The 23143-nt window shown below is 41.6% G+C and overlaps 1 protein-coding gene across 1 annotated transcript in view; it reads right to left on the bottom strand.

The window, feature by feature from the left end:
• LOC103350727 (rho GTPase-activating protein 20) overlaps positions 1-23143 on the bottom strand; it is a 200924-nt gene that overhangs the window by 118655 nt on the left and 59126 nt on the right. The window contains exons 8-13 of the mRNA XM_089301779.1: positions 22953-23037; positions 16892-16969; positions 14646-14712; positions 9126-9305; positions 4807-4943; positions 3431-3592 (exon numbers count right to left, since the gene is read on the bottom strand). Coding sequence (XP_089157905.1) covers positions 3431-3592; positions 4807-4943; positions 9126-9305; positions 14646-14712; positions 16892-16969; positions 22953-23037 — 709 coding nt within the window. The remainder of the gene's footprint in view (positions 1-3430; positions 3593-4806; positions 4944-9125; positions 9306-14645; positions 14713-16891; positions 16970-22952; positions 23038-23143) is intronic.

The raw sequence follows: 23143 nt of genomic DNA, 5'->3' as shown, positions 1-23143 counted from the left end.
CAGGGATGCCATCAACTCATATCAGAGGGTCACTTCAATTCCTGGCTGCTCTACTTCTGATCCAGCACATTGCTAAAGTGCCTGAGAAAGCAGTGGGTAACTGCCCAAGTACTTGGGGCTCTGCCCTACTTCAGAGACCTGAAACAAGTTTTGGGTTCTGGCTTCAGGTTGGCCCAGCCCAACCTGGGCCACTGCAGGAAACTGGGGAGTGTACCAACATGTGGAAGATTGATATCTCTGTATGAGCATGTGTGTGTGTTTGTGTCGTTGTAAGCTTATTTATTTATGTAAAAGATGGAGTTGACATGGCGGGGGGGGGGGTGGTGGTGAAGAGAGACAGAGAGGGAAACAGAGACAGAGAGAAATCTTCCATACGCGAATTTACTCTGCCAGTGTCCACATTGAAGCCAGAAGCCAGGAGCTCCACCCAGCTCTGCTATGTGAGTGGCAGGGACCAGAGTATTTGGCCATCTTTTGCTGCCTTCCCATGTCCATCTGTGGTAAGTTCAACCAGAAGCCAGCAGCTGGGACTCAAATCGGTGCACATATAGGTTGTCTGTGTTGCAGGCAGTAGGTAAATACACTGCACTACATTGCCAGACCCATACGTGTCTCTTTCCATCACTCTGCCATTCAAATATATAAAACAAATCTATATAGTCTTCTTTGCCTATATTTTAGCAAAATAGTTCAAAACTGACAAATCCGCTTATGGGTCATCCTAAATCATATTATGCACTGAGGACATGTAAACATACATACTTCACATTTTTATTTCAGACTAATCCTTTTAAGTCTTAGCAGCCAAAGTTCCGAACCAATGAACTAAATATACACACATGTACTCACATAAAATAGGAAGTAAGGACTGGACATTTTGACTATGTCTGTTCCCTGGGGCAAAATACTCTCCTAATAGCCTCATTCTACTTTCCTTTTCACTAGCTCATTGATCAACTCTTTACAAATATAACCAGAAGTTGGTGGGATTTATATCTCCAGTTCATATCCCCTTGCTAGCTTTCTTTCCACTGGTCTCACTATATGGCCCATGACACTTTTAAATAGCAGTGAGTGTAGGAAATGCCTCTCAGTAAGTGTTGTGTTCATAATCCAGACATTGTTCACTCATTCTAGTATTTCTTGAGTAGTCATTTATGTTATATCCAGTTTGGACTACTGGGGATAGAACAGTGAAGAAAACGGACAAAATCCAAGCCCTCTTATACCTTGACTATGTCACTGGTGTCCAATACTCTCCCACTGTAGTTACAGCCTTTGACTGTTTCCCAAGGAGTATGTCCAGTATGTGTGGAGCTCTGAATGATGTGGAAGTCTGGGATGGTTCAGGAGTAGCTTTGTCTGCTGAGTACTTACTTCCATGCACGTGGGGTATGTGTCCTCTCTTGGCTTTCCCTGTGCTGCAGGATGACTAGACGGGGCATGTTGTGGAAGCCACACTGTGAGCCAAGGAGATTATGTGAAGAAGATTTGCTGTTGTACCTCTGCTTCTAGGTAGCTCAATGGCAAATTCAACTTGATGATTGTATTTATTTTTAGCCTGGACCAACTCTCCAGGTGATTTAACAAGAATCAGACTCCAAAGTCCTCAGAGGGGTAAACCCTATATCTTGTTGAAAAATGACATCAACTTCATGTACAACAGAAACAACACAAACATGTGACTGTCTAACCTAGTGTATATTTTTATGATCTGAGTGATGTACGTGTGGGCCTATAAGTCATTACAGAAGTGTAACCATTTAACATGTGGCCAAGCATTGATGGAGGGTAAGGAAAGAGCAAGTGTAATCAGTGTTTCAAAGAATGTAAGGATATTTTTTGTAGTGATTACGGCATTACCAGATTTTCGTTTCACAGCTGTTGAAAATACCAACACTTCAATTTTCCCTTATAGAAATGTACCTGGATACTTGTGATTTTACCATATAATTTTGAAATACATGTGTATTTTGCATCACCTTGGTTTTTAGAATTCTTTGCTCAGGGCTGGCACTGTTTTGCAGCAGGTTAACGCCTTGGCCTGAAGTGCCGGAATCCCATATGGTATGGGCGCGGGTTCGAGGCCCGGCTGCTCCTCTTCCAGCCAGGTTCTCTGCTATGGCCTGGGAAAGCAGTGGAAGATGGCCCAAGTCCTTTGGCCCCTGCACCCACATGGGAGACCCAGAGGAGGCTCCTGGCTCCTGGCTTCAGATCAGTGCAGCTCTGCCCATTGCGGCCAATTGGGGAGTGAACCATCGGATGAAGGACCTCTCTCTCTCTCTCTCTCTCTCTCTCTCTCTGCCTCTCCTCTCTCTGTAATTCTGACTTTCAAATAAATAAAAAAGAGAATTCTGTGCTCAACGGGCAGAGGCACAGAGAGCAAGACACACATACACATACACATACACACACACTGTTCATGAATGAGGAAGACAGACAGAGAAAGATCCTACATAAACGAATGGCTGCAAAATCCAGTTTCGACCCTGGTTGAAGCCAAGAGCATCATCCTTGCCTCTCACATGGGAGGCAAGAACCTCAGTACCTTGGCCATCTTCCACTGCCTTCCCAGATGCATTAACAGGATGCTGGATCAGCAGCACAGCAGCCAGGACTTGAATTGGTGCTCTGATATACGACGCCAGCATTCCAACCCCCAGCATACCCTGCTATGCCACAGCACAGGCCCAACATTTTAAAACTTCTAACGTAGCTTTGCCTACTGCAACACTTTCAAAGTCAGATTTACAAGCTGAGCTTTGTGCTGGAGTTCATTACTATGGAAATATAACTATGAGTATTGGCTTAAGTACAATGGAAATGAACATAAGATGCCAACAGCAGTCAAAATGAAGGCAGCTCCAAATAGCAGAGTCCTGACACCACGTGTGAAGCAAAGGCATAAGAGACAGGGGAAAGAATGACAATGCAAAGAATGGAATTTTCTTGGCATTTATGTGTATTTTTAATTCATTTTAAAAGCCATGTTTGCTTATTGTGGAAAACACCTAGAATGGTTTTCAAAATTTCAAATAAAGTTTCTTTGGGAAACTCTGATGTCATTAGGAAGACACTGTCGAATTTGGCAAACGCAGGAGATTTGTACTGGCCAAAATTCTATATGAATAATCAGGGTTTATTTGGAAGATGCTTGGGCAATTATTATGAACTATGCTAGCATAATTCTGCATGGAGCATTCAGATGAGGACAGCAAGCATGGAGTCTGAAGACTGGGGAAAGCTATCTAACAAGCAGAGTCTGTCCAATGAAGGGAGTAGCTGCCTACAACTTGGAGTTTCTGATGTGTTTTTCAGTTTCTCAGACGCTTAACTGATTAGGCCTATTACTCTTCTTGAGATGTCACGAGGAATGAAACCCATCACACAGCTTCCATATTGTGCATAGATGATGCCAGAATCCCCCTACCTTTAAGAGTGTTGCTAACACAAGTGGCGATTCATTGCCCCAGTCGCTTCTATCTCCCATATTAAATCTTTCCTTTAGGGCTATAAATGACTTTATGTCACCAACTTTTTGAAAAATATTCTCTGTCTTTGGCCCTTCCTGCTTGATAATACAAATCACCTCCTGTGGAAAAGAAAAAGGAAAGCTAATTAAAGGACATTTCATATCCACAAGCCCAGAACAAAAGCTAGCCCCTACTGAGAAGAGTATGTGAACTAATACAGCAGGAGCTGAAGTAAGGGAAGAAAATTTGTTTCAGTGTCTCTAAATATATGTTCGACCCATCCATCTGATCTGTGTCTACCCACTAAATTGTTTTGAATGCTGGCTTTAACCAATTTTCCTTTTCAAGGAATGAAACTTTTAAACCAAACTTCTCTGCTTCAAGCTTTTAGTGAATCACTCTCTCCTGTTCTCATTATTTCTTAGTACTGATGACCTTTCCCAACTAGGAAAATCTCATTACCACACTTGTTGCCACACTTGTTGACTTTCATGTCCTTCTGCCCCATCTTCATGCCAAGAGGGGAACAGGAGTGTCACAGTCAGGTTATCTCCAGGAATTTGTCATCTATTAGGTCCCTTAGTTTACATGAGACCTTGGGCATAGTACATTACCTTACTCATGCTTTCCTTTTATCCATGAATGATGTCACAGTGATGAGGATCCTAGCAACTCCTTCAACTTGTGAATGCTGCAAGGGCTGGGGCACCATCTAGCATGGAACTAACTTGATACATTCCTCCCCACCTAGCATAAAATGCCCTACATCTAGCATAGTACATGTAGATGTGCTGGACAGTCAATGTGCCAACTCTTAAGTGCCCTCCCAGGAAATAACATAGGCCATGTTCTGTGGCTTTCCTCTGACACACTCTCTTGTGATAGAAGGATAAATAAATGGCAGATGATCCATCTAATCATCTGAAATACAAACCACACCCACAGTGAGGGACATTGAGTTATAAGTTTGAGTCACCTAGACAAAAAGGAAATGAAGGAACACTTCAAGGAAGAGGCTAAAAGGGGAACATGGGGGGATGTCGACTCAAGGAGATTCAGAAACATTCCTTTCTGCTGTGTGTGAGCAGGTGACTGGGTAACATCGCTGAAACCAGCAGAATAAACGGAAAGGTTGTTTCTCCTGTTGCGTTTGAAGTAAGACCACGATAACTGATCTGACTGTTCTTCTTTGAGGTCACATTAAGAAGGCATGTCAGCCAAAGCCAGGGACTGACAAATGATAGCCTCATTTGAAACACTTTTGGATGATGACACCAACCCCTCAGAATGCTCACTCCTCAGGAGGGCTTCAGAAGATCAAAAGGATACCTACCCAGAGTGTGAGGCTCAGGTCCTCAACACCAGACACTCTCAGGAATGTTGGTACTGAGACAGCAGGAGGGGAGTCCTGGGGCAGGTCATTATGGCTTCTGGTAATGCCCCAGCAAGACAGACAGTTTGTGGGAAAGCCTGAGGAGAAAGTGGGACCATTAGCTGTAGAGGATCAATGACAGATTCTGTTTCCACCCTTTCCATTTGACAGATGACTGTTTCCACCCTTAGAAAAGACAGAAACTGATCCATTTGTGGTGTACAAGAGCTTACGATCTGAAATTGGCTAGTTCCATCCATGTGACATTCATGAACTTTTCTTCCCAATTTCCTATAAGCTGGCAGTTAGAATCAGGTGTTTAGCCTAATTGTTAAGATGCCCTAGACTCATATCAGAGTATCTGGACCTGATGTCCATCTTTGGCTCCCAATTCCAGCTTCTTGCAAATGCAGGCCCGCTGAGGCAGTATGCATGGCTAACAAATTTGGGTTCCTACCTCTAACAAGCACAACATGGAATAAGTTCCCAAATTCTAGCTCTAGCCCTGCCTGTCATAAGGGAGACATGATATAAATACCAGATTCCAGTTCTGTCTCTGGCCCATGGCCACAGCTGACATTTAGGGAGTGAATCAGAGGATAGGAAACTCTTCTCTTCTCTCTTCCTCTTCTCCTCCTCCTCTCCTCCTCCCTCCCCTCCACTCCCCTCTCCTCTTCTCTCTCTCTCTCCTTCTCTTGTGCATGTGTGTGATGGTCTCTCAAATCAAACAATCAATTAATCAACCAGAAATGAAATACAGACTTGAGGAAGCTGCTCAGGTTCAATTCTGGCAGCGCTACCTACAGTTTCTGCTTTTTATTTTTTTTACCTAATGAGACACCTCACATTGAGTTATACACATCCTCTTAAGTTTACCCAATGGAGTCAGGTGTCAGGACTCATTTGAAAAGCTAAAAAATACAGCTGACATTCAAACTAAGTGGAGTCTCATAATCTACTTCATGCTAAGTCACCTTTCCCTATGAGATTTCCTGTTTGGTAGTCTGAACGCCCAACCACCAGCAACTCACTCCCATCAAAGAGATCTGCACTTCATGACACAAGCTCCCCGATATCATTCAACCAGCCTCTGCCTTCCTCACTCTTCAGGGTTACAAAGCTTAACCTGTTCCCCAGGTGATTTGATTCCACCTTCTTCACTTGGTTCCCAAACAAGTGGCAGGATCCCATTGGGCCTTGTTCCTTGTGCCACCCTGCCAAGCTAGACAGACTATATTTTAGCTACCCATCAAGCTCTGCCAGGTGAACGCTGAAGAAGAATTTTCCACAGACAAGAGGATCACCAAGGAAAACATGAGTTTGGAATATCTACTGCTCAGCTGTGCACGTTTTCTTAAGAAGGCATCTAAACTTTTCTTCTTAAATGACCCCTTTATGCTGAATATCAAAAAAGGCACCAGAGGAGTCAAGGTGCAGTGTGATAGACAGATGGGTGAAATTGCCAAAAATAATCTGTTTTTTTAGATTAATTTTATTTATTTGAAAGACAGAATTACAGAGAGAGGTAGAGACAGAGAAAGGACTTCAATCCACTGGTTCACTCCCCAGATGGCCACAACGGCTAGAGCTATGCCGACCCGAAGCCAGGAGCAAGGAGCTTTTTCTGGGTCTCCCACATGGGTGCAGGGGCCCAAGGACTTGCGTCATCTTTTACTGCTTTCCCAGGCCATAGCACAGAGCTGGATCGGAAGAGGAGCAGCCGGGACGAGAACTGGTGCCCATATGGGACGGCTGTGCTTCAGGCCAGGGCTTTAACCCGCTGTGCCACAGCACCGGCCCCCTCCCCAAATATCTTCCATCAGCCATCTTCTTGGCATTTCTGGGCCCCTGAATGCATCACCATCAGACAAACAAGGGAGGGCAATCCTCACGGTGCTGTATCATTGAGGAAGCCAGGATAGGCTCCAAGATGTACCACTTCATCAGCCAGCCCAGTTACTCAATTCTTTGGACTTTCCTTTGACTCAACTTGTATAAGAATGATGCTATCTACACCTCATTGCACTAATATAATGTATTACTCAGCATGGCACACAAGTCATCACAACCCTGAAGAAAATTACTTTCTTCTATAATCATTTACAATCAAATGGTGTAAGGGATCCTACACATCAGTTTCCTCACCCTAAAGTAAACTTTATCTCCATTCTCTTTCTGGTTAGTTAGTACTCTCCAGATAGCCTGCAGTCACAAAGAAATCCAACACCAAGCATTCAAAATTCCACCATTTTAAAAGGAGACAAGAAAAAAGCAAATGCCATCTCAAATGCAGGAGGCTGCTCATACATACTACCATATCCAACTTTTTGTTTAAAACAGGCAAGAGTACATGGTTTAACTCGTGTGCAACCTGGTGCACCTAAGACTCACCTGATTTCATTATTTAAAAAACTATTGGGACATAATCCACTACTTAGTTGTCATCCAGCTAAGCAATTAAGCATTATGCTCCATGCCTTGATATGAATCTATATATCCAGAACATATGGGAACAAAGAGAGATGAGTGCCATTACAATCTTTCTCAAACAAAAATACTTTCGATGTTTAGCCGAGGCTTTCATAAGGTACATTATTTAGTGGGAGCGCATGCTGCTTCTGTGACCAATGGAAACAGCAGCCATTTTCCATGAGACACGTTGCATAATTCAACAAGCTCACTTCAAAAACACTGAGCCTTTCTGACAGTCCTGGCGATACTTCTGGTGGTGGCATTCTCTTGCCCAAATTGGGGTTGTGGATGTTTAAGAAGTTAAGATTTACAATCTTGTATAGGAGCAACATTTATAGAATACTGCTATATGCTCACAAATTACAACCAAAAACACATTTATAAGCTATATAACTCACAGAATATCCTCACAACAAGAAAAGTACGAACACCATTCACAGTGGAAATTATTATATTCTTGCCACATTTCCCACCTTACTGAAAACTGTTCTTCAGAGAAAGGTCTCTCAAAAGAATGCTGATGGCCGGCGCCGCAGCTCACTAGGCTAATCCTCTGCCTTGCGGCGCCGGCACACCAGGTTCTAGTCCCGGTTGGGGCACCGGATTCTGTCCCGGTTGCCCCTCTTCCAGGCCAGCTCTCTGCTATGGCCCGGGATGCAGTGGAGGATGGCCCAAGTGCTTGGGCCCTGCACCCCATGGGAGACCAGGATAAGTACCTGGTTCCTGCCTTCAGATCAGCGCAGTGCACCGGCCGCAGCACGCTGGCCGCGGCGGCCATTGGAGGGTGAACCATCGGAAAAGGAAGGCCTTTCTCTCTGTCTCTCTCTCACTGTCCACTCTGCCTGTCAAAAAAAAAAAAAAAAAAAAAAAGAATGCTGACAAGTAGGGAGAGAATGGAAAGCAAAAAGCTGAAACATCCCTGATCGTAACTGTTCAGTCCATGTCTGGTCTAGATATGCATCTGAAGCCTGGAGAAAGTCAGCATGCCGTGGGCATAATGAAGAGATCAATTCAGGAAGCAACCCCCTAGCCACTTCAGCCCAAGCCAGAAGAGATCCAAATTCAATGCCACAGTTTCTCACCATCCTGGAGATCTTCCATATAAGTTAAGTCTAAGGCATGCAGTAAATTGATTACTTCCTGCTCTCACTCCAGATTCAGGGTTAACCTCTGGAATGGTTAGTCTTCATTTCCAGGCCTTCACACTTGATGCTCTTCATTGTAAAGATTTATTTGTAATACAGAATAACACACAGAGAAAGACATCTTTCATCACTTTGTTCTCTTCCCAAATGGACACAACCAGGGATAGGGCTGGAGATTAGAACTCCACCTGGGTCTCCCACATGTGAGACAAAGGACCCAGGTATTTGGGTCATTTTCTGCTTCCTTCCCGGGCACATTCTGATAAAGCCAGCGAACTTCATCAGAACTGGGAGAGCCAGGACTCAAGCCAATGCCCTGATGTGGATTGCAGGATGCAGCTTAACCCACTGTACCATGATGCCAGGCCCCAAGAAACTTCTCTCTAGAGACACATAAGTTTGTGCACGCATTATTTTATGGAGCAAATGCTCAGGGTATCCAGAGGAGACAAAAGTTCTAATGTAGAAGAACCACCACAATCCTCCTGGAAGTGAGATGGGTTCTGCTTTGAACAGTTTCTCTAAGCCTGGTTCTTGGTGAGTATTGGGTCCCTGTACTTATGCACACCTCCTCCTTCATGGAGAACAGCTCTCTGTCATGAATTTTTTCTCAGGAATGCATGGATGAGCAGAGAGCAGAACCCTGCTGGAAATTAGACTTACCGCAGTGGCGCTGCCTTTCAGCCGTGTGCCTGGGCTTCAAAACAAACTGGATCCCTCCATCAGACAAGATCTCCAGAATGGGATCCTCCATGCTCAGGGTGGAGGTAGACTTTCCCAGTTCATGATTACAAAGAGCAGCTCGACGGTAGCTTGCTTGAATAGCATATGGACATTCATGCCCTAGGCAGAGAAAAATCTCAATATACATCAGGCTGATGGTGACAAGTATGATCAAACATGCCTTGTTGTCAGTGTGGGTACAGCACCGGGGACAGCTCAAGTTCTCCTGGGCTTCTGCAAGGAAGAGAGTTGTGTCTTGGGAGTGAGCATCAGGTGTGCTCTCTCTGGGGAGGCACTGCATAAAGCAGGTACCCAGGCAGAGGACCTTTCCAATGCCAACAGAAGTAGTAACCCATTGCCTAGCTTAGAAGACCAAGATCCCTCAGTGCACTGCACACTGATGACTTGTTATTTCCGTTGTGAAGTATAAGGCCTCCTAAAATCTGCCTTGACTCCAACTAGATTTTTACACCTCACAATAAAAAGATGTAATCAATTTCAACCATATTCCACCCCTTTCCATACTTACTGTCCTCATATGAGTAAACATCAGTGGTCTGCATTTTTTAAATGATTGGGTCATATATGTCATGAGTTGCTGTAATCTAGAATCTCTCTCCCACGATGTTAGATCATGAAAAGAGACTTCATTTCTCTGTCAGTTTTATAGCCTGTGATTCTCAAGAGCACTGGGGCCATGGTCTGCTGTTACACTTCCCTCCTACTTTGGCCCTCTTGGGAGCCCCTCACAGCTAACTAGCTGAGGGAGTGCTGCAGAGTGTTAGAGACCCAGAACCATCCTACCAACTGATGTTCACAGAATACATGTAAAGTCATTGCTTTCCTCTTTCATTTTTAAATTGCTGGCAACCCAAGAAATTCTCAAAGATCCTCTGCTACTGGTGGGTATTAGCAATTTAGATGTCCATGAAGACACCTGCATCCCACATTGGACCGCCTGGTTTGGTCCTTGATCATGGATCCTGACTGAAGCTCTCTGCAAATGCAGATCAGACCCTAGGATGCAGAGCTGTTTTCTTGAATACTGATGTTCCTGCCACTCATGTGGAAGACTGGATTGATGACCTGGCTCCCGGCTCCTGGCCCTTGCCCTAGGACACCTCCAATCTTTGTGGACCTTTAAGGATAGAACTAGCAATTTAACATTCTGTTTCTATTTTTACCTCTCAAAAACTAAACTTCGAACATGTTTTCACGATTCTGTGCTGTCAAAGGGATTTTCTTTTCAACAACAAAGTGAAAGCTCCCTTTCTTCAATTTCTGACATATTAGTTAAATTTTCCATTTCATGGGGCATTAATACTCTGTTCAGAGCAAGAATTACAGCAACTTGTCTTTTTCATGGTAAAAGAAGCTTCTATCACTGCAATATTAATAAAACCAAACCATCAGCATAACCAGGACAGAAAAAGATGATCAGGAACTGAGAGCATATTAAACACACATCCATAATGACTGCTAGGGGTCACCAACGACAGATACACTCTTAGGATTTCTTAGAGCCAGTCACCATGCATGCTATTGTTTGGATCCAAATCATCCTCCAGAAAAAACATTTTACATAAACAAATGCCATCTACTCAATAAATTCATTTACAGTATTTGATTTTTTTTTTTTTGACAGGCAGAGTGGACAGTGAGAGAGAGAGACAGAGAGAAAGGTCTTCCTTTGCCGTTGGTTCACCCTCCAATGGCCGCCACGGCTGGCGCGCTGCGGCTGGCGCACTGCACTGATCCGAAGGCTGGAGCCAGGTGCTTCTCCTGGTCTCCCATGCAGGTGCAGGGCCCAAGGACTTGGGCCATCCTCCACTGCACTCCCAGGCCATAGCAGAGAGCTGGCCTGGAAGAGGGGCAACCGGGACAGAATCTGGCGCCCCAACCGGGACTAGAACTCGGTGTGATGGCGCCACAGGCAGAGGATTAGCCTAGTGAGCTGCGGCGCCGGCCAATTTACAGTATTTGATTTTCACACTAACTCTATTGCTATCTTGTTACAAAGATGTCAAAATTAAGGAGAAACATCATAAAATAGGTGGTTGGCTTTTGTCCTCAGATGTATTTAGCAATTCCTGAATTTTTTTAACTTTTATTTAATGAATATAAATTTCCAAAGTACAGAATATGGATTACAATGGCTTCCCCCCAATAATGTCCCTCCCACCCGCAACCCTCCCCTTTTCGGAAAGAACAGAAACTTTATTTTTCAAATTTTGTAAGTGACTTGAAAACATTATAAATTACACATTAGTTTCTTTACATGACTGTTGAAAGAAGAATAGGAAGATTGCCCAGGTAAGTAATACTGTAAGATTTTCATAGAAATCACCAGCATTATATTACAAAGTCTGTGACAAATGGTATGCCTCCTTTCCTTTCCAGGGCTTGTTTCTGTGAGAGACACTGAAACACATGATGATTCATGAATGGTTTCTTCTTTATATAGGTTAATTCAACAACTATTTTAGGAGAGGTATAATGTTTTTATCAACAACCTCAAGATCAAGTGCTAGAAAATTCAACAAAAAGAATGGCTGAACTGTACATGTTTGTTAATCAAAAAACCTTTTAGGAGTTTGAATGTGATTATCTTAATTGTTAATCATGCTCAAATAACTTCTTGGCATAATTTCACAATAAATATATGTGTTTGCAGATGACATGCGTGCATGTACACACACACACACACACACACACACACACACACATTCACAAACACAGGGGAACCAGTAACTCCACTAAAAGACTACTGGAACTCAGAAGAGAGCTTGGTAAAGTTGCAGGATATAAAATCAATGCATAAAAAGTAATAGACTTTGTGTACCCAGACAATGCCAAGCCTGACAAAGAACTTGTAAGATCAGTCCCATTCACAATAGCTACAAAAATGTCAACACCTTGAAATAAATTGAACCAAGAAGGTGAAAGATCTCTACAATGAAAATTACTGAGCATTAAAGAAAGAAATAGAAAACAGAGAAAAATGGAAAAATCTTCCATGTTCATGGATCAGAAGACTTATCATCATAATGTCCATATGACAGAAAGAAATTTACAGATTCAATGTGATCCAATGAAAATACCAAAGGCATTCTCCTCAGAACTAGAGAATATGATGCTAAAATTCATATAGAAAAACAAGAGAGTCCAACAAGCTCAAACAATACTAAACAACAAAAACAAAACTGGGAGCATCGCAATACTAGATTTAAAAGCATACTACAGGGGCCAGCACTGTGGTGCAGTGGGTTAACGCCCTGGCCTGAAGTGCCGGAATCCCATATGGATGCCGGTTCAAGACCCGGCTGCTGCACTTCCAATCCAGCTCTCTGCTATGGCCTGGAAAAGCAGCAGAAGATGGCTCAAGTCCTTGGGCCCCTGCACCCACATAGGAGACCTGGAAGAAGCTACTGGCTCCTGGCTTTGGATCGGCACAGCGCCGGCCGTTGTGGCCAACTGGGGAGTGAACCATCGGATGGAAGATCTCTCTTTCTCTGCCTCTCTTCTCTCTGTGAAACTCTGACTTTCAAATAAATAAATAAACCTTTTTTTAAAAAAGCATACTACAAGGCATTGATAATCAAAACAGCCTGGATCTGACACTAAAATAAATACATAGATCAATGAAACAGAGTAGAATCTTCATAAACCAATTCAACATGTACAACCAACTAATCTTTGGATAAATGAGCTAAAATCAATACCTAGAGAATGGTCAGTATCTTCAACAAATGGTGCTCGAAAGTTGGATATACATGTGCAGAAGTATGAGATAAGAACCCTACCTATTTACTTATATACCCTATACAAAAGTCAACTCAAAATGGATCAAGAATCTAAATCTATGACATGATACCATCAAATTGCTAGAGAACATTGGAGAACCTCTGGAAGACACTGGCATAGACAAACACCTCTTGAAAAAGACCCTGGAAGCAAGGAGATCAAAGCAAAAATACACAAATAATCAAAGTAAGAAGCTTCTACAAAGGAAACACTCAACAAAGTGAAGAAGCAACTGACAGAATGGAATAAAACATTGGCAAACTATACAACAGATAAAGGATTAAGATCCAGAATCTATAAAGAGCTCAAGAAACTCAGCAACAACAAAACAAGCAACCCAGCTACAAAATGCTCAAAGGACTTGAACAGGCATTTTTCAGAATAGGACATTCACGTGGCCAAGAGACACATGAAAAATCCTCAGGATCACTAGCTACCAGAGACATGCAAACAAAACCACCATGAGGTTTTACCTTACCTTAATTAAATTGGCTTTCATGCAGAAATCAACAAACAATAAATGTTGGTGAGGATGTAGGAAAAAGGTACCCTAATACACATCTGTGGAAATGTAGATTAATACAGCCGTTATGGAACACAGTATGAAGATTCCTCAAAAACAGGAAAATAGACCTATCATGTGACCCAGCCATCCTACACCTGGGAATTTACCAAGGAAAATGAAATCAGTGCATGAAAGAATTATCTGTACCCCCATGTTTATTGTGGCTCAATTGCACAATAGCTAGGATATAAAATCAAGCCAACTGTCCATCAACCAATGACTGGATAAAGAAAATGTGCTATATACATACTATGGAATACTATTCAACCACAAAAAAGAACGACATTCTGTCTTTTACAATAAAATGGATGCATCGGAAAACCATCAAATTTAGTTAAATAAGCCAGTCCCCAAAAGACAAATATCATACGCTTTCCTTGATCTGTGGTACCAAATAGAGTACAAAAATTTAATGTATATGAGTAAAATTCACATTTTGAGATGTGATTATTGTTTAAAGCCCTTGTCTGTAAATAATAATCTGTTCCTCTACTATTTAGAACAGTGTTGTTGTTCTTTCTTACTATTGGTAAAATTTTTACTTAGTGGAGGGTTAAGCATATATTTTTAAAGTAAACTGAAAGTATGTTATTATAAAACTTAAAAGAAAGAATAAGAAAGGAAGGAGGAGGGAGAGTGGTATACTTGGACACAGACATGACAGATTTTGGAAGATTTAAAAATAGAGGCTACCTATGAGACAAGAAATGGAAAAGGGGAATACAAACCAGTATATGGGCATCAATCAAATGTTTGGAGAGATGAAATCCGACTCCATTTTCATTTCATTATAAAAAAGAAAAAAAAGGACTATTCCAAGACAGTTGTGTTATCCACATGGAAAAGCAGAGAATAAAACTTCAGTTTCTTCTCCAACTACAACTTAAATTGCTGTATGAAGATAGGTTGTCAGGCACCCGGGGTAGAGTACACACTTGGCAATTCCTTTTATAAATGAGTGTTGACTACATGAGTTTGTTTTCTCCCTTGTAAAGATATTTAAGCTTAAGAACAAACAATGCATAGTCTGGAAATTAATAGTTACCATTGTGAAGCAATACATTTCATTTTTTATTTTGCTGGACACTTACCGATGAGCGGGTAAGAGGTCTTTCTCTGGTTTGAATAGACCCACATTTGGTAGTCTATTTCTGAGCCCTTAGAGACAAAAAGAACTAAGCATCACAAGTCTTTGTCAGGGCATACTTCAAGGATGTATTTGTTGTTTTTTTTTTTTTAGAAAACTTTAATAAATATAAATTTTGAAAGCATTTTCCCCCCATAACCACCCTCCCACTCGCAAACCATCCCATCTCCTACTCCCTCTCCCAACCAACTCTTCATTAAGATTCATATTTTTAATTCTCTTTGTATACAGACGATCAACTTAGTATACACTAAGTAAAGATTTCAACACTTTGTACCCACACAGACACACAAAGCATAAAGTACTGTTTGAAGATAAGTCTTACCATTAATTCACATAGTACAACACATTAAAGACAGAGATCCTACATGGGCAGCAAGTGCACAGTGACTCCTATTATTGATTTAACAATTGACACTCTTATTTATGACGTCAGTAATCACCCAAGGCTCTTGTCATGAGCTGCCAAGGCTATGGAAGCCTCTTGAGTTCACAAACTCCGACCTTATTAGACAAGGCCATAGTCAAAGTGGAAGTTCTCTCCTCCCTTCAGAGAAAGGTGCCTCCTTCTTTGATGGCCTGTTCTTTCCACTGGGATCTCACTCACAGAGATCTTCCATTTAGGTCATTTTTTTTGCCACAGTGTCTTGGCTTTCCATGCCTGAGAAACTCTCATGGGCTTTTTAGCCAGATCAAGGATGTATTTCTTTATCATTTCTACATTTCCAAAGAAGAAAATAATTGGGACCAGTGCCAATGCTATTCGAGTTAACAGGACTGACTGAAATAACTTCGGTCCCTCTCTGAGCCTCCAAGACTACACCCCAGATTCATGCCATATGACTTTTGACAAGGATCACAATGCTATTATCCCAAATGACCTAAGGAATAAGGAATCATATTTATGCCACTTCACTAGTAAAGGTAAGTCTAATCCTGACCATTCTACTCTCAGTTATCTCCAGTCTCTTTGAAGAATGCTGTTTTACTGGATTTAGCTGGCTTTCCATCATCTACACAAGAGACCTGGATTAAGTTCTCAGCTCCAGGCATCAGCTCTACTGCTGCTGTAGGCACTTGTCGAGTGAAACCATAGACAAACTCTTCTGTGTGTCTATGTCTCTCAAATAAAAGAAGTTTTTAAAAAAGACATGTATGTGGTGTGCACACACATTCCCCAAATAGCAAGCTTTCATTCAACTCTTACCTTGCTCTTTAATAATTTATTAGAGGCACCAGATATATCATTCCCTGAATCAGCATCTAAGGCATACGGCTTTTATGCAGGTGTTCTTCATGTCAAAATTTATAAGGAGTGAGGTTTTAGCATGGTGGTTTTAAGAAGCCTGAGTGAGACTCACGTTACAATAGCTGGGTTCCAATCCAAGTTCTAGGTCCTGATTCCAGCTCCCTGCTAATGTGCATTCTGGGAAGCAGCTATGAATTCTCAAGTAACTGGGTTCCTGCCACGTGGGATACCTGAATTGTACTCCTGGATCCAGACCATAGCTTCAGACCACCCTTAGGCGCTGGGCATCTAGAGATTGAACCAACAGAGGGGAGCACCCTCTCTATGTATTTCTGTGTCTTCCTCTCTGTGTGTCTCTCTGTCTTTGCCTGCCTCTCTTGCTATCTCTGTCCTCTCCAACCCTCAAAAATTAAAAAGAAAATATTCAACTAGACATGTCTATTAGGTTTGTGTACACTGAGATGATATGTGTGGGACTGGAGAAACCAGAATATACAGAAATAGCAACCCAACAGACAAGGTTATAACCTTCGTATTAGTATTAGGAAGCATGTAAGATATTTCTCTGTGTGTGTGTGTGTGTGTGTGTATATATATACATATATATATATACAAAAATAAAATACATGACAATAGCAATCTGAAATTATACTCCAATTTCATTAAATTATGGCTTTCAGTTCACATGAAATTTAAAATCAGAACAGAAGAGCAATACCCATACACAGACAAATACATCTCCGATGTTTTCCATTCCCACATGTGCACATGGTTCTGGGGACAAAATATATTGCTGCCTACAATTGGTATCTTTGCCCGGAACTGTATTTTACAAATATACACTGTAAGCATGTGTGCATTTATCTGGATCAAGGGGAAAATATATTCATCTCAAAAACCAAAGTTGTTATTTAACTAAAAGTATCTTTCAGATTACTTACACTTAATCCTAGCACTGGTAGTGCCATATGGATAACGTCATTCACTGTGTCTAAATTGGTAACTGTTATAATCCCAGACTGTAAAAGGGAAAAGAAGAAAAAACTGCTGATATAGGAGAATGTTAAAGTATATGATTACATAATTATGAAACTCTTGGTTTCAGGGTAAAGTTTGAGTAATGACAAAGCAAAATACATATGAAGCACCAAACCTTAATGATAACTGATTTTTATTACTTTACGTAACACAAAGCCAGAAGAAAGAATTTCAATTAATTAACATATTTCTAATAGAGGACTTATGGTACTAAAAATATAACTGCTTAGGCCCAAAGAGAAAGAACCTCAATTCAGAAAGAGCCCAACACCCAAAGACTCTTTCCATCATGCAGGGAATAGTTCAACAAGGAGTTAGTCTCTCTCCTTCTCTTGATGAGTTGTGTTTTTATGTTTAGGTTGATTTCTTTGCATACCTCGTCAAATGAGAGTAAGAACTGGCTCTCACAGGCATTCTTGCTCCATAAACCACTATGTAGGCTATACCTTCTCCTAGTCAGATCACCCTTTTTAGATTTTCATCGTCAAAATGTATTGAGACCATGAACCCAGAATTCAAGGCTGAAAATTCTAGACATTTGAGTTCTTTTTTGAGATACCCATAGAATTTTAAAACTGTACATGAACACTTTTACAGTTTTTTAAGGAAAAAAAAAAACTCTTTTGAAGGCTTACTCATCTTTTTCCAATTTATCTGGCTTGTAACATAATGGATTTTCATGGTAAATGGAAATCATTAAAATTAAAATAAGCAGTACAAGGATATGGGCCTTCTTTTCTGATCCTGTTCTCTCTATGAACACAATAGATGGAGCTGCTTATAAGCATGTAACTTAAATAAACTATTCAATAATTAGAAAATACGGAAATGAGTTTCATTTCTTTTCCATATGAGATGTTACTCGATATATAACAGCCCAGGGAAATGTGACCAGATCTCTAAGAGTTTCATATGAAAATTATGAAACAAAAGCAGCTATGTGCTCCAAGACATTAAAACAAATGTGCTGAAAATGAAAAAAAAAAAAAAAGTAGAGGCTGTCCCAGCACAAAAACAGAAGATATTTCAAAATGGGAACTTTAGCTGTGAAAAATATCTGAAAGAACAATGCAGTGGGTGGACTAAAAAGCACAAGTGAGATGGCAAATGGAAGACAATGAATTTGAAAATACATCAATTGGAAACAGCCAGTCTGAAGAAGGAAGAAAGGTATGATTGAAAAAATTAGAGCTTACTGCTCTAGTACAGGAGAAGATAGTTTTTAAAAAGTGGAGAGAGTGTAGTCTCAGGGAAGAGTTGGGGAGAAAATGCCAGAGGAAACGCTACCAAAATTAGAGGGACATGGTGGACCTTCCGTGGATGGCATGGATGCCCACAACTTGGAACTCCAATAGCTGAGAGCCTGCCCAGCAGCCGAGAGCCTACGCACTGGCATTGGAAAGTGAGGTGAGACCAGAAAGTAGTAGTAGTAGTCCAAGGCACTGGTGATTAAGCTGCAAAGAGAAAACTTGGCTTGGAGCCCCAACAGGGAAAGTGTACCTTCCAAGCTAGAAGAGGAAAAAAAAAAAGTATAGACACAATTTCTCTCTCCCCAATCACTTTACAATGCCATTCTGTAAGAAGCCAATAGAGCAGGTGCCATTTGGGACATATGTAACAGCTGTGCCAGCTTGTGTCCATGCCCAGCAACTAGTTGAGTGGAGACCCCTGACTGGTGGGAAGAACTAACAATGGGATAGGAGCCCGTGACTGTGTGAGGCTTCTCTACTGGGACTGTGAAAAAAACTGAGGGTGTGAGGCAGGATCCACGGTGAGGCTGGGACTTTGGGCACTCACACTGGGAGACTCCACATGCTCAGGGCTTCCTAGTTACCTGGAGAGAGACATCGCTGGGGAATCTGAACTTACACTGAGGACTGCACAGATCCTTTGTGTGCTCCTTGGGACAGAGTAGATGAATATTATACCCACTGGGGCTAGTGCTCAGGCACTGGTCTCCATTAAGGAGAGGAGCTCAGCTGAGCAGAAAAAATTTCCCTTCTGATAAAAAAGAGAGAGAGAGAAGATTTACTGTGCCAGACCTGGGTGTATCACCTCAGACATGCCCTTAACCCTGGAGAACTGAACAGAGCTCCCTGACCACACCCACTACAAGCCAGATATTCACTGAAAGTAGACATTCCACTTATCTACAGAGCCACAGTACAAAGATAAAATCCACTAGACCAAAAAAAAAAAAAAAAAAAAAAAAGAAGAAGAGGAAGAAACCAACGAGTATCTCCACACATGCCAAACAACAAACCCACCAGTTCAAGAAACAAGAATAAGGAACACAGCATGACACCCTGAAAAGAGTAAAACCCTTCAATACTAGATTGTGAATACATTGAGGCAGAAGACATGTAAGAAATGAAGTTTAAAAGTTGATCATAAGGCCGGCGCCGCGGCTCACTAGGCTAATCCTCCGCCTAGCGGCGCCAGCACACTGGGTTCTAGTCCCGGTCGGGGCGCCGGATTCTGTCCCAGTTGCCCCTCTTCCAGGCCAGCTCTCTGCTGTGGCCAGGGAGTGCAGTGGAGGATGGCCCAAGTGCTTGGGCCCTGTACCCCATGGGAGACCAGGATAAGCACCTGGCTCCTACCTTCGGATCAGCACGGTGCGCCGGCCGCAGCGCGCTGGCTGCGGCGGCCATTGGAGGGTGAACCAACGGCAAAGGAAGACCTTTCTCTCTGTCTCTCTCTCTCACTATCCACTCTGCCTGTCAAAAAAAAAAAAAAAAAAAAAAAAAAAGAAATAATAATGGAAAACTTCCCTAGTTTGGAGAAAGAAAGGGACATCTAAGTACAGGAAGCACACGAAACTCCTAATAGACATAACCAGAAAATATCCTCATCATGCCACATTGTAATCAAACTCACCACAGTAAAACAGAAAGAGAAGATTCTAAAATGTGCATGTGAGAAATGCCACAGTACTTTTAGAGGATCTCCAGTTAGACTCACAGCAGACTTCTCATCAGAAACCCTACAAGCGAGGAGAGAATGGCCAGATATACTCCAATGCTTAAAAGAAAAAAAATGTCATCCAACAATATTATACCTGCAAAGATCTCATTTATGAACGAAGGTGAAATAAAGACCTTCCATAACAAACAGAAATTCAAAGAATTTATCACCACCCATCCAGCCGTACAAAAGATGCTTAAGGATGTGTTGCACACAGAAACATGGTCATCACTACAAAAGAAGGTAAAGGAAGAAAATCCCTCAGTAAAAGTTCAAAGGAAATTCAACGTAAAAAACAGGAATATTTTTGGGAAAATGGCAGGGCAAAGTAGTTACTTATTAACAGTCATCTTGAATGTAAATGCCTTCAAATCCCCTGTTAATAGACACAGACTGGCTGAATGGATTAACAAACAAAACCCATCTATTTGCTGCCTACAAGAAGGAAAAAATGTTTGCAGGCACTGTGAAATTTCCCCAAATTTGACAAAAATAAAAAGTTACAAATTAGCAGCTGGTGCTGTGGCATAGTGGGTAAGGTCGCTGCCTGTATGCCCGCATCCCATATGGGTGCCAGTTCAAGTCCCGGCTGCTCCACTTCCCATCCAGCTCTCTGCTGTGGCCTGGGAAAGCAGCAGAAGATGGCCCAAGTCCTTGGGCCCCTGCACCAGCTTGGGAGACCCGGAGGAAGCTCCTGGCTCCTGGCTTTGGATCGGAAGCCGTTGCAGCCATCTGGGGAGTGAACCAGTAGATGGAAGACCTCTCTCTGCGCCTCTCCTTCTCCCTCTGTGTAACTCTTTCAAGTAAATAAATAAATCTTTTTAAAAAAGTTACAAATTAAAGGAACTCAGAAAATATCAAACAAAATAGATTCAAAGAAAACCATGTTTTGGCACACTGTGGTCATATTACTGTAAGTCAGAGAAGGAACATAGATCCTGAAAGCAGGGACAGAAAAATAGGCAAATAAGACAGTCACCATGGATCACTCAAGCTATCAGAAAGCATCGTGATCAGAACACAGCGGAATATCTGCAAGGCGTAGAGAGAGAAATAGTAGCTAGGATATTCTTTCCAGGTTCAGCAAAACTACCTTTCAAGAGTGAAGCTGAGGGGCCGGCACTGTGGTGCAGTGGGTGAACGCCCTGGCCTGAAGTGCTGGCATCCCATATGGATGCCGGTTCAAGACCTGGCTGCTCCGCTTCCAGTCCAGCTCTCTGCTGTGGCCTGGGAAAGCAGTGGGATGGCCCAAGTCCCTAGGCCCCTGCACCTGTGTGGGAGACCTGGAAAAAGCTCCTGGCTCCTGGCTTCAGATCCGTGCAGCTCTGGCCATTGCAGCCAACTGGGGAGTAAACCATCAGATGGAAGACCTCTCTCTCTCTCTCTCTCTCTGCATCTCCTCTCTCTGTGTAAGTCTGATTTTCAAATAAATAAATAAATCTTTAAAAAAAAAAAAGGTGAAGCTGAAATCTACACATTTTTGGATGAAAGCAAATTAGAAAATTGGTTGGCACCAAAACTTTACTACAGGAAATGGCAAGTTTCTGTAAGATAAAATCAAGATAAAATTAGAGAAAACTCAGATTTTCAAGTGTGAATGAATAGCATTAGGTATGGTTATTTTATGAAAACCATACATAAATGAATTTGATTTTGAAGAATTCCAGGATGAGCAACCATTTGCCACAACTAAAACCAAAGCAGGTTGAGACAAGGGTGCTCCTCCCTACAGGAGAACTCCATTCTCAACTTCTTCAAGTAATTCCTGTGGTTATGGAAAACAGCTCATAAAAGATGCCTGGCTCTGATTAGCTGCTGGGAAATGGCTGTGTTGGACTAGGCTTTTTCCACTGCGAATACCATGTTTTGTGATCTGAAGCTGCTGTAAACAAAAAAGTCAAATGGTGTATCACTGTTATCATGGTCACCGTTATGAAGATCTGGGCTAGTGTGTCATAATTTTAGAAATCAAATGTGATCCAACTGAAGCTATTCTTCCCTACAACATACAAAAATGAGGAAGACACACACCGATCTCTCCAAAGGTTCACCCCTTCAAGTTTAATTCAATCCTGACAGACTTTGGTATGGGACGTAACCAGCTCAATGCAACACCTAACTGAGAGAGTGGATTCTGTTCCACAAAGGGAGCATTAGTAGAGCAAACAGTCAATTGGAACATGAAATGAACAACAGGTGACAATATTATTTATACCAATGCTCAATTTCCAGGTGAGGACTGTATGGTGTTTATCTAAGACTATATCTTGATCTTGGGAATACACAGGTATTCGAAGATAAAGCATGCAGCATATGTAACTGCCTTCAGAAAGAAGCATAGCCAGACACATATCAAGAGAGAGACAGAGAAAACAAATTATGGAACAAAAATAGGACAAGATGTTATCAAATCAGCACATCTGGATGTGATATTCCTATCACTCTTTCACACATTTCAGGGTTTTAAAATTCCTTCCAAATAAATAAAAATATTTTAATATGAAATAAATACTGAAAAACTGGGAACAAACAAAACAACTGTTTGAAAGTAGTGACAAATGAAGAGAAATATTTAATTCCCAGAATACTGGCTTGGGAAAAACACTTTATGAAAACATGAAACTTTGTGGATATTTAACAGGAAATATTCTTTCTAAGCATAAGCATTGAGTTATCATGGATTCTCAATGCTTCATATAACCTAACATTTACTTTTTATGTACACAAAAAAATTGCATGTGTAGGTGAAGATATATTTCTCCATGTTCCCTTCTGAATACTCTCACTCTCCCATCTCTCTCTGTCACTCCAATCTCACTCTCTCCTCCCTCTTCTTCTCATCCCCTCCTCTCTCCTCTCCTCTGTTCCATTATATTGTTCCTCTTCCCATACTTCTTGATCTCTATCTGTTTCTCTACCTAAAACCTCTATCCCCATTGTCTCTACCTCTCTTTCAGTCAGGAACTGGAATTTAAAATGTTGAGTCCGAAACACACTTACATAAGGAATGTTGCTAACGGGATCTACTTCTATCTGCAGAAGTGTGGTCTGCTTTTGATCTTTCTCTTTCGACTCAGTTATACACCTAATCAAAATCATTAAGAAACAAAAATTAATGAATTAGCGAATGTTTCTCTATATATTTCTCATCATTTATATGTATATATATACACACACACACGAAACTCTTG

This window comes from Oryctolagus cuniculus, chromosome 8 (genome assembly GCF_051225735.1).
Source record: "Oryctolagus cuniculus isolate XC-2025 breed Fujian yellow rabbit chromosome 8, ASM5122573v1, whole genome shotgun sequence".
Lineage (NCBI taxonomy): Eukaryota > Metazoa > Chordata > Mammalia > Lagomorpha > Leporidae > Oryctolagus > Oryctolagus cuniculus.
Note: the sequence above shows the minus strand (reverse complement) of the source record. Positions and strands in the feature narration are given on the sequence as shown.